Source organism: Pithys albifrons, chromosome 22 (assembly GCF_047495875.1).
Source record: "Pithys albifrons albifrons isolate INPA30051 chromosome 22, PitAlb_v1, whole genome shotgun sequence".
Taxonomy (NCBI): domain Eukaryota; kingdom Metazoa; phylum Chordata; class Aves; order Passeriformes; family Thamnophilidae; genus Pithys; species Pithys albifrons.
This window is the reverse complement of record NC_092479.1, coordinates 6,829,700-6,840,603: the sequence shown is the minus strand read 5'-3', so window position 1 is coordinate 6,840,603 and position 10,904 is coordinate 6,829,700. Positions and strand designations below refer to the sequence as shown.

Below are 10,904 nucleotides of genomic sequence, written 5' to 3'. Positions count from 1 at the left end.
GAAAACATGAAAAAAAAGAGAAATTTTGGTGAAAACACGAAAATAAAGCCAGAAATCTTGGTGAAAACACGGAAATAAAACCAGAAATCTTGGTGAAAACATGAAATAAAAACAGAAATCTTGGTGAAAACTTGAAATAAAACCAGAAATCTTGGTGAAAACATGAAAAAAAAAAGAAATTTTGGTGAAAACACGAAAATAAAGCCAGAAATCTTGGTGAAAACATGAAATAAAACCAGAAATCTTGGTGAAAACATGAAAAAAAAAGAAATCTTGGTGAAAACATGAAAAAAAAGAGAAATTTTGGTGAAAACACAAGAAAATAAAGCCAGAAATCTTGGTGAAAACATGAAATAAAACCAGAAATCTTGGTGAAAACATGAAATAAAACCAGAAATCTTGGTGAAAACATGAAAAAAAAGAGAAATTTTGGTGAAAACATGAAATAAAGCCAGAAATCTTGGTGAAAACATGAAAAAAAAAGAAAATTTGGTGAAAACATGAAATAAAACCAGAAATCTTGGTGAAAACATGAAAAAACCCCAAACCAAGAAGAGCTGAGAATACCCAGAGCCAACACAGAGCAAGGAGTGTCTTTGCTGTGCAGCATTTGGGGTTCTGAGTGGAATAAACCCCCCAGGGAAGATGCTCTCAGGACAGAGACAACCTTTGAAGGTTTAAAATTGAAGTTATTCTGTTTATTCCCCTTTCCTTGGCTCAGTCTCTGGTTCAGAACCTGCACTTTTCCCACAGCAGTGGAGGGAGAGTTGCTCTTTCCAAGGGAATTTCAGATAAAGAAAATTTCTCAGTAAATGAGGATCAAAGAAGGCAAAGAAAAGAGGCCAAAAAAGGGTCATTTCTTCAGTGATTGTGGCAATAAAACCATGTCCATGAATGTTGGAACGAATCCTTCAGCTCTACTCAAGCTTGCCAAGAGCTCCTCAGAGGAGGGTTCAAGAAACACCACCCAAGGGTGTCCAGGAACAACCTGTGAGGCAGGACAAGCCCCTGAAGAAGCCAAGGAGATGGGACAGTTTGTGAAGGTTGGAGAGTCAAGAATTCCTCATAACCATAAAGGACAATTGAAATTTTAACCAATAAATGGCCTCTCCTTCTCTGCCATAAATGAGTTATGGACTGGATTTCTTGGAGTGACCTCACTGGGAGGTGTCCCAGCCCATGGGGAGATGCTCTTTAAGGTCCCTTCCAACCCCAACCATTCCAGGATTCCATGAAGTCCATTGTGGTGATCCAGTCCCTCCAAGCTCTGTGAGGCAACAGCTGACCCAGGTTTGGGCTTCTCTGGCCAAGTTCTTCCTCAGCATCTCTGGAGCTCCTCCAGCAATCCTGCTGGAACCAGCCTGCCCTTCCAACCTGGGAGAATCCCCTCTGGGTGATTAACAGCAAAGTCATTATCCTGTCAGGGTTTAATTGAGGAGGTCTGGACTGTTCACATGAGCTGCAAGGAGGTGGCTGATGTGGTGGATGGGCTGGGAGGGGTTTATACCCTTCATGGGGAGGCTGAAAAGTCATTTGTGAAAGTCAAAAGTCATTTTTGAGACTCTAAAAAGTCACTTTTGAAACCCAAAAGTCATTTTTGAAACTCAAAATAATTTCTGAAACTCAGAAGTCATTTTTGAAGCTCAAAAGTAATTTTTGAGACTCAAAAAAGTCACTTTTAAAGCTCAAAAGTCATTTTTGAAACTCAAAATAATTTTTGAAACTCAAAATAATTTTTGAAGCTCAAAAGTCATTTTTGCCTCCAGCTGATTTGGTCAGAAATGTCCACCCCAAGGCCTTTCACCAGAAGGCACCCAGAGCTTGGAGTGCAGGTTACAGTCACATAACACCAAAAGAATCCCATTAAAAAGCTTCACTGGTTGAAGCCACAGGGTGGGTCCTTATTTTAATCAACCAACTCCAGCTGCCCATTGACATCCAGCCAAGACAACTCATTCCAGGCCTGTTGGAGCTCCAGGAAAGCAGAGGAAACTCATCTGACATTTCAAAAATCCCCCAGGCTCCACTTTTGAGTCAGGGGAACATCTGTGAGCTGAGGATCAGTCCCTGGGACTGTCCTGGTGCAGACAAAGGGTCAGCTCTGGTTCTTTTCCCTCTGGGGCAGGGGAGGGAACCACCAGTGTTGGGCTTTGCCCTGTTTTCCACTGTAAACTCCTCGAACCCCAAGTCTTTCTCTCCACGGGCTGATCCTCACCTGAGCTGTTCAGGAGTGTCCCTTTGGGAATCCACCATTCCAGGTGGAGGATTGCTGAGGAGAAGAGGAATTGCTCCCTGTTTTTCCAGGTTTCCCTACAAATGCTGTGGGTGCCAAGGGCATCTCTGTGCCCTGAGCTGGGCCTGAGCAGCACCTCCTGCTGGGATGGGACAGGAGAGGATGGGAAGGGTCCAGAGGGACACCAGGAGGGTGGAAAGCACTGTCAGCTCAGGGGACAACAAGGGCTGCCCTTCCTTATCCTTATGCCACATTCCTTTGGTGTGGGCACCAGGACTCACCCTGGGGGCAGGGACAGCCTGGGCAAGCTGTGGGAGTGCCCTCAGGAATTAATGTCAGCCTGAATGAGCAGGTTTGTGGTTTCAAAATGCCAGGTTTGCCAAGGACAGACAAAGCCAAGCTCAGCCCGAGCCCCCCGTGCTTTGCCATGGCCATAACTCGCCCCCATGCCCCTCCTGCCCATCCTTGGGGCCAGCTGGGCTCAGCTGCCCGTGCCCACAAGCCCTTGGCCTTCAGCTGATCTCGTTGTAGACTCTGAGGGACAGCATGGAGAGCTTTTCCTCTGGGGCTTTGTCCCCGTGCTCCTCCTCTGGGAACTGGATGCTGGAGGTGTCGTCGGCGTGGGGCGGCAGCGGCGGCAGCGGCGGCGGCCTAGGAGAGTGATGGTCCACGTCTGCAGTGAGAACAACACAGCCTCTGCACACACCACAGTCTGCACACACCTGGGGGGCCCCAGGAGCTCCCCACCCTGGGGTGTCTCTGGGGAAAGGTCCTGGAATGGTGGAATGGGCTGGGTTGTGTTTGGTGTTCTGTTGTGTTGGGTTGGGTTGGCTTGGCTTGGACTGGGTTGAGTTGGACTGGGTTGAGTTGGGTTGGGTTGGGCTGGGTTGGGTTGGGCTGCATTGCAGGGGATGTTAAACCCACTCTCTGCACCTTCCAGCAGAGCAGGTGGTGCCACCTGGCCTTGGACAATTCCAACAAGAGTCTTGACATGCCTCAGGTGGCCCCAAGGGCTCCCCACCTTGGGCTCTCTCTGGGGACAGGTCATGGAATGGTGGAATGGGTTAGGTTGGGTTGGGTTGAGTTGGGTTGAGTTGAGTTGAGTTGGATTGGAGATGTTAAACCCACTCTCTGCACCTTCCACCAGAGCAGGGTGGCCTTGGATGCTTCCAACAAGAGTCTTCACACAACTCAGGTTGCCCCAAGAGCTCCCCACCCTGGGGTCTGTCTGGGGACAGGTCATGGAGTGGTGGGATGGGTTGAGTTGGAGATGTTAAACCCACTCTCTGCACATTGCACCAGAGCAGGTGGTGCCACCTGGCCTTGGACACTTCCAAAACCAGTCTTCACACACCTCAGGTGGCCCCAAGAGCTCCCCATCTTGGGGTCTCTTCAGGGAAAGGTCATGAAGCGTGGAATGGGTTGGGTTGTGTTGGAGGGGTTGTTAAACCCACTGTCTGCACCTTCCACCAGAGCAGGTGGTGCCACCTGGCCTTGGACAATTCCAACAAGAGTCTTCACATGCCTCAGGTGGCCCCAAGACCTCCCCACCTTGGGGTCTCTCCAGGGAAAGGTCATGGAAGCATGGAGTGGGTTGGGTTGGGTTGAGTTGGGTTGAGTTGAGTTGGACTGGAGATGTTAAACCCACTCTCTGCACCTTCCACCAGAGCAGGGTGGCCTTGGATGCTTCCAACAAGAGTCTTCACACAACTCAGGTGGCCCAAAAGACCTCCCCACCTTGGCCTCCCTCCAGGAAAAGGTCATGGAATTGTGGAGTGGGTTGGAGGGGTTGTTAAACCCACTGTCTGCACCTTCCACCAGAGCAGGTGGTGCCACCTGGCCTTGGGCACTTCCAAAAATAGTCTTCACATGCATCAGGTGGCCCCAAGACCTCCTCACCTTGGGCTCTCTCTGGGGACAGGTCATGGAATGGTGGAAAGGGTTGGGTTGGAGGGGATGTTAAACCCACTCTCCCCACCTTCCACTGGAGCAGGTGACGGGTTGAGCTGGCAAAATGCCAACTGCCCAACACAGAGTCAGTCTCAGTGTGGCCTTGGACAATTCCAACAAGAGTCTTCACGTGCCTCAGGTGGCCCCAAGAGCTCCCCACCTTGGGGTGTCTCCAAGAAAGGGTCATGGAATGGGTTGGGTTGGGTTGCAGGGGATGTTAAACCCACTCTCTGCACCTTCTACTAGAGCAGGTGGTGCCACCTGGCCTTGGACAATTCCAAGGAATCCATTCCAAGGTGCCCCCACTCTCCCAGGGTAGGACTTTCCCCCCCCGTCCCATCTCTGCCCTCTGGCAGGTGATGAGCTCCAGAGGCCCCTTCCAACCCCAACCACTCTGGGAGGTGACCTGAGGGAACTCAGCCACCCACCCAATAAATCCACATTAATTCTATTTATTGAGCTCCACTTGCCCCACTCGGCCCCTGAAGAGCCCCAGATGCCCCCAGAGGTGCCCCCAGAGGTGCCCCCTGAGGTGCCCCCTGAGGTGCCCTTACCATCAGCTGAGAAATATTTGTCCTTCAGGGTCCAGATGCAGAAGTGCAGGAGGAAGGTGAGCAGGATGAGCACAAAGACAGCCACGGCCGTCAGGATGGCCAGGATGGTGGTGGGCAGCGAGCTGGGGGCAATCACAGCTGCAATTAAGAGGTTTAATTAAGAGTTAAGGGCTGTTGTTAAAGGAAGTGATGAGATTTCAAGGGCGTTTAAGTGTTCGTTTGGTTCTTCTGTGGGAAAGGATTTCCCGAGGGAAGAGTGAGAGTTCCAAGCCAAAGGTGCAAAGGAATCATAGAGGAGAAAAGGGAGGAAGGAAGAAATAAAAGGGGGGAAAGGGAAGGGGAAAGAAATCAGGGCTGGGAGAAGGAGAAGGAGAAGGAGAAGGAGAAGGAGAAGGAGAAGGAGAAGGAGAAGGAAAAGGAGAAGGAGAAGGAGAAGGAGAAGGAGGAAAAGGAAAAGGAGAAGGAGGAGAAGGAGACGGAAAAGGAAAAGGAAAAGAAAAAGGAAAAGGAAAAGGAAAAGGAGAAAGAGAAGGAGAAGGAGGAAAAGGAAATGGAGAAGGAAACGGAGAAGGAGAAGGAGAAGGAGAAGGAGAAGGAGAAGGAGAAGGAGGAGAAGGAGAAGGAGAAGGAGGAGAAGGAGAAGGAGAAGGAGAAGGAGAAGGAGAAGGAGGAGAAGGAGAAGGGGAAGGAGAAGGGGAAGGGGAAGGGGAAGGAGAAGGAGAAGGGGAAGGAGAAGGAGAAGGAGAAGGAGAAGGAGAAGGGGAAGGGGAAGGAGAAGGGAAGGAGAAGGAAAAGAAGGAGAAGGAGAAGGAAAAGGAAAAGGAGAAGGGAAGGAGAAGGAAAAGAAGGAGAAGGAGAAGGAAAAGGAAAAGGAAAAGGAAAAGAAGAAGGAAAATGAGAAGGAGAAGGAAAAGGAAGGAGAAGGAAAAGAAAAAGCAAAACGATAAAGAAACAGAGATAGAAATAGGAATAGAAAAAGAAAAAGAAATAGAAAAAGAAAATAGAAATATAGAAATACAAATGAAGTAGAAATAGAAATAGAAATAGAAATAGAAATAGAAATAGAAACCCAGCTGGAGTTTCCAAAGCCAACTTTGGTGGCTCTGCATGATAAAGAGGCAGCGAATCCAGCTGAGGAAGCTCAGAGAGAAGTTCCAGAGGAATTCCCAAAGGAATAAATGCTGGAGAGAAGGTACCTTGCTCCACATCATTGGGAGGGTCACCACACCTGGAGTCGTGGGTGCTGTTGCCTTGCAGGACTGTTACACGGGCAGAACTTTCACAGCTGAAAGGGGAACAAGAGGCACATTGAGAATTTCTCTGCCTGTCCCTTCATTCCTCCCTTGGCTCCCTTTGTCCCTTCTCTCTTCCCACAACTTGGTTCTTTTATCCCCTTTAACAGCAGCACAAATAAAATTAAGGCTGTTCCCCAATGAGGTAACAGCAAATTGCTTTTTCTGCCCATTTTTTTCCCTCTGTTCCCACTGATGTCCCTGTTTGGAACAGTTTTCCATCAGTCTGAGCTTGACTTGGAAGCAAATTGCAAACAGCAGTTTGTCTTCAGTTCTGCTTTGAGACAGACCACAAAGCCTGAAGAGACAGATTAATTATCTTGCTTCATTAGAAAGCTCATCACTTAATCTTACTGTGATCTTGTCTTTGATCAAATTTTATTTTCTAATGTCGGCACTCGATATTTAACTGCTATTTAAACATTAATTAGTATCATATGATAATTGTCATTCCTGTTTTCCAGGGAGGGAAACCTCAATAAATACTCACTCAGTCCAGTTCTGGCACCAGCCGTTCTTCACACTGGAGTAAGTTCCCACCTCACAGGGTTTGCATCTGAATTCATAATGTATTTTCCCTGCCAGGGAAGAGAATGTGGGGGGTGAGTGGGCAGTGCCCCTGCAGGAAAGGGGCACAGGTGAGAGGGAGACAAGAGCACCAGGAATTCCCTCTGGGTGGGGAATGAACCCCTGGAGAAACATTCCAGGACTTCTGGGGGTTGGATCTGATCTCAAAGGTCTTTTCCAGCTCAGCTGGTTCTATAATTCTGTGGTTCTTGCCACTGTGGGGCACAGACAGTGCCACCTGCCAGCACAGGGTGGGCAGAGGCCCCACAGAGGGAAACAGACCCCTCTGGGCCATTCCAGGAGGGAAAGCACCGCTGGAATTCTGAGCACACAAGGGAGAGTCTCAATTTAGGAAGGGAAGAGCTCCCAAGGAGGGAAGGAAGGGGATTCCTCCAGAGCAGCAGAGCCACTTCCTGCACCACCTGCCTGCCCCAAAGCAGCTTCCAACGAGGAATACTGTCCATATCCATGGGATAAGGAATACTGTCCATATCCAAGGAATACTGTCCATATCCATGGGATAAGGAATACTGTCCATATCCAAGGAATACTGTCCATATCCCTGGGATAAGGAATACTGTCCATAACCCCGAAATAAGGAATACTGTCTGTATTCAAGGAATACTGTCCACATCCAAGGAATACTGTCCATATCCCTGAAATAAGGAATACTGTCTGTATCCAAGGAATACTGCCCATATCCAAGGAATACTGTCCATATCCCTGAAATAAGGAATACTGTCCATATCCATGGAATACTGCCCATATCCATGGAATAAGGAATACTGTCCATATCAATGGAATAAGGAATACTGTCCACATCCATGGAATACTGTCCATATCCCTGGGATAAGGAATACTGTCCAAATCCATGGAATAAGGGATACTGTCCATATCATAGAATCACAGAATGGATTGGGTTGGAAAAGACCTCCGAGATCATCAAGTCCAACCCTTGATTCAACCCTTGATCCAACCCCACTGTGATCACCAGCCCAGGGCACTCTGTGCCCTGGGCTGGTGATCACAGTGGGGTTGGATCAAGACATGGTGGATTCTCCCTCAGTTCCACATCCACAGAATCATAGAATGGATTGGGCTGGAAAAGACCTCTGAGATCATCAAGTCCAACCCTTGGGCCAACTCCAGTCCCTTTACCAGATCATGGCACTCAGTGCCACGGCCAAGCTCAGCTGAAAAACCTCCAGGGATGGGGAATCCACCCCCTCTCTGGGCAGCCCATTCCAATCCCTGAGCACTCTCTCTGCAAAGAATTTCCTCCTGCTCTCCAACTTCAATTTCCCCTGGCAGAGCTTGAGCCCATCGTGCCCCCTTGTCCTATTGCTGAGTGCCTGGGAGAAGAGAACAACCCCCACCTGGCCAGAACTTTCCCTTCAGGGAGTTATATCCATATCCATGGATTCAGGGAGGTGGGAGGGGCAGGGACACCCCGGGGCTCTGGGATGGAGGGGGGACACTTGGGTGGGGTGTAGTTACCGCTTCTGACCAGCTCCTCGCCCTCGGCACACTCGGGCACTTTGGTGCAGAACAGGCAGCTGTCCTCGGCACACCTGTGGCCTGAGGGGCACTTGCAGTCATGGTCCTCGATGCCCTGGCACAGGTTGTTCCCTCCTGCCAAAGAGCAAGAGCTTAGACTTGCCTTTCCACAGAGGCCAGACATTCCCAGCTGGCTCCTGGGAAAGCCCCTTCCTGGAGGTGCCACCGCGCTGGGTGATGTTTGCAGTGCCCCAAATCAGCACCACTCAGATTTTTATCTGCTGGCAGAAGGGGGTCTAAGTCCAAGCCATTAAAGCAGCACCTTTCCCACCCTGTGTCCTTCTGGTTTGGTATCAACTGGGTTTGCACTCAGAAAATACCACCTCTCATTCTCAGGATTGGTTCTATCTCCTGAGCCCACCAGCAAACAGCACCAAGCAGGTGGAGACCAGTCAAGGAGAAAAGATTCAGCCCTGATGATGTACAACATGAGAGGGAAAATAGGGATGGAAGTGCTACCTGGCTCAAGGGGGTGATTGGAAACCCACAGAGAGTGGCAGAGATCAGGCAAAGATTATCTCCTGAGGTTGGTGAGGGAATGTACAGGATCACCAGGGCACTGCCCACACCTTCCTGTGCCACCTGCCCTCCTCTCACTGACCTTCAAAACATCTTCAAGTGGGCAGTGAGTGGAAACAGCCTGGGGATGTTCTTGCTGAAAATCCCCCCGTGCTGAGCTCTGACTGCCCTGAGAGACAGCCCTGAATGTTCCTGGGGCCGTGGAAGGGGCCATGACAACCTTCTGGTCTGTCCTTCAGTCTCACAGACACAGGAGTGTCCCCTGGGTGGTCCTGCAGTTTCCCTGTTCCACCTCTCCTGCCTTCATTGGACTGAAAATTCCAGGGGAGTTGGAATCATGAGCTCACAGGGTGGTTTGGGTTGGAAGGGAACTTAAAGGCCATGCAGTTCCACCCCCTGCCATGGGCAGGGACACCTTCACCAGCCCAGGTTGCTCCAAATCCCATTCAGCCTGGCCTTGGACACTTCCAGGGAAGGGGCACCCTGTGCCAGGGTCTGCCCACCCTCCCAGGGAAGAATTTCTTCCTAAAATCCAATCTAAACGTGCCCTCTGAATCCAACACCGTCCCAGCACCACCCTGAGATGGGGCAAGAGCACAGGTTGGAAGAGGCTGTTGGGACTAAGGATTGGGTGATGCCCTGTCTGTGCCCTCTGGGATGAGCACAGTCAGTGCCCACTGCCCTGGGCAGCCTGTTCAGTGCCCAACCACCCTCTGGGAGAAGAATCTTTTCCCCATGTCCAACCTGCACCTCCCCTGGCACAGCTCCAGCCCTTCCCTGGGCACCAGAGCTGCCCCTCCACTCGCCCTGGTGAGGGTCTCTGCCACCTCCTGGGGTTGGGGCTCAGAGGAAGCTCTGCCCGTTCTGCTGTGCCCATCACTCCCTCAGGACCCCCCTGCTGCACAGACCCCTCCTGGCAGAGAGCAGGGCACAGAGCCAGCCCTCCCTTACCTGCTCTCAAGATGCACTTGGGGCAGCATTTCTCCACATCTCTGCTGATCCTCCTCAGCTCCCCATCCTGGCACTGCATGCCCACAGCTGGCAGTGCCCAGAGCCACAGGCACAGCAGCAGCAGCGGCACCAGCCGTGCCCTGAGGGTCTTCTGGGTCATGTCTGGAGCGAGGGCACCCAGAGCCTGCCAAGGGGCTCCTTCTCCTGGCACTGCAGCACCTGCTGGGCTTTTGTGGTCTCAGCTCTTCCTGCTCTGGAGGGGCGGGGAAAGGAGTGCCCCACGTCACCAAATCTGAGCCCAGCAGGGGCTGGGCACCCGCCAGGCACCAGGGGCTCCAGGGAGGGCACTGGGAAAGGGCAAGTGACCCACTGGACACCACGGGCTCCAGGGAGGGCACTGGGTAAGGGCAAGTGACCCATTGGTCACCAGGGGCTCCAGGGAGGGCACTGGGTAAGGGCAAGTGACCCACTGGGCACCAGAAGCTCCAGGGAGGGAACTGGGTAAGAGTAAGTGACCCATTGGTCACCAGGGGCTCCAGGGAGGGCACTGGGTAAGGGCAAGTGACCCACTGGGCACCAGGGGCTCCAGGGAGGGCACTGGGTAAGGGCAAGTGACCCACTGGGCACCAGGGGCTCCAGGGAGGGCACTGGGTAAGGGCAAGTCACCAGTTGAGCACCAGGGGCTCCAGGAAGGGAACTGGTTAAGAGCAAGTCACCCACTGGGCACCAGAAGCTCCAGGGAGGGAACTGGGTAAGGGCAAGTGACCCACTGGGCACCGGTGACTCCAGTAAGGGAACTGGTTAAGAACAGGTCACCTGCTGGGCACCAGAAGCTCCAGGGAGGGCACTGGGTAAGGGCATGGGACCCATCGGGCACCAGGGGCTCCAGGGAGGGCACTGGGTAAGGGCAAGTGACCCACTGGGCACCAGTGACCCCAGTAAGGGAACTGGTTAAGAGCAAGTCACCAGTCAGGCCCCAGTGACTCCAGGAAGGGAACTGGTTAAGAGCAAGTGCAGCATCACATAACGTGGTTCTCAAGGGGTTGGGCAAGTTGATTTAAACTGAGAATTAAAGCAAATGAAGTCACTGTGGGAATTCAGTGCCCTCAGACCTTTTCATTCACAGAATTGTGGAATGTTTGGGTCAGAAGGGACCTTAAAAGTCATCCAGTGGGGCAGGAACACCTTCCACCAGCTCAGGTTGCACCAAGTCCTGTCCAGCCTGGCCTTGGACACTTCCAGGGATGGGGCAACCCATGTCAGAGCCTCCCCATCCTCCCA

The 10,904-nt window shown here is 51.5% G+C and overlaps 1 protein-coding gene across 2 annotated transcripts; it reads right to left on the bottom strand.

The window, feature by feature from the left end:
* Positions 1 to 1,666: 1,666 nt before the first annotated feature.
* TNFRSF18 (TNF receptor superfamily member 18) lies at positions 1,667 to 9,850 on the bottom strand. 2 transcript variants are annotated; one of them, XM_071575724.1, is made up of 6 exons: positions 9,624 to 9,850; positions 8,094 to 8,228; positions 6,520 to 6,607; positions 5,934 to 6,022; positions 4,738 to 4,875; positions 1,667 to 2,906 (listed from the first exon to the last, which is right to left on the bottom strand). In XM_071575724.1, the coding sequence occupies exons 1-6, from the start codon at positions 9,781 to 9,783 to the stop codon at positions 2,746 to 2,748; spliced, it is 771 nt and encodes a 256-aa protein (XP_071431825.1). In that variant the 5' UTR covers positions 9,784 to 9,850; the 3' UTR covers positions 1,667 to 2,745. The 2 variants fall into 2 exon arrangements, with proteins under 2 accessions (XP_071431825.1, XP_071431823.1); XM_071575722.1 differs by having other exon boundaries at positions 1,667 to 2,884.
* Positions 9,851 to 10,904: the final 1,054 nt, after the last annotated feature.

What these genes read in the sequence shown, in the direction of transcription:
- TNFRSF18 (XM_071575722.1), bottom strand. Translation starts at nt 9,783, where the DNA reads ATGACCCAGAAGACCCTCAGGGCACGGCTGGTGCCGCTGCTGCTGCTG. An exon ending in CGAGGAGCTGGTCAGAAGCG is followed by an intron (nt 6,608 to 8,093) that starts GTAACTACACCC and finishes CTTCCCTGGCAG; the next exon opens with GGAAAATACATTATGAATTC. An exon ending in TGGTGCCAGAACTGGACTGA is followed by an intron (nt 6,023 to 6,519) that starts GTGAGTATTTAT and finishes TTCCCCTTTCAG; the next exon opens with CTGTGAAAGTTCTGCCCGTG.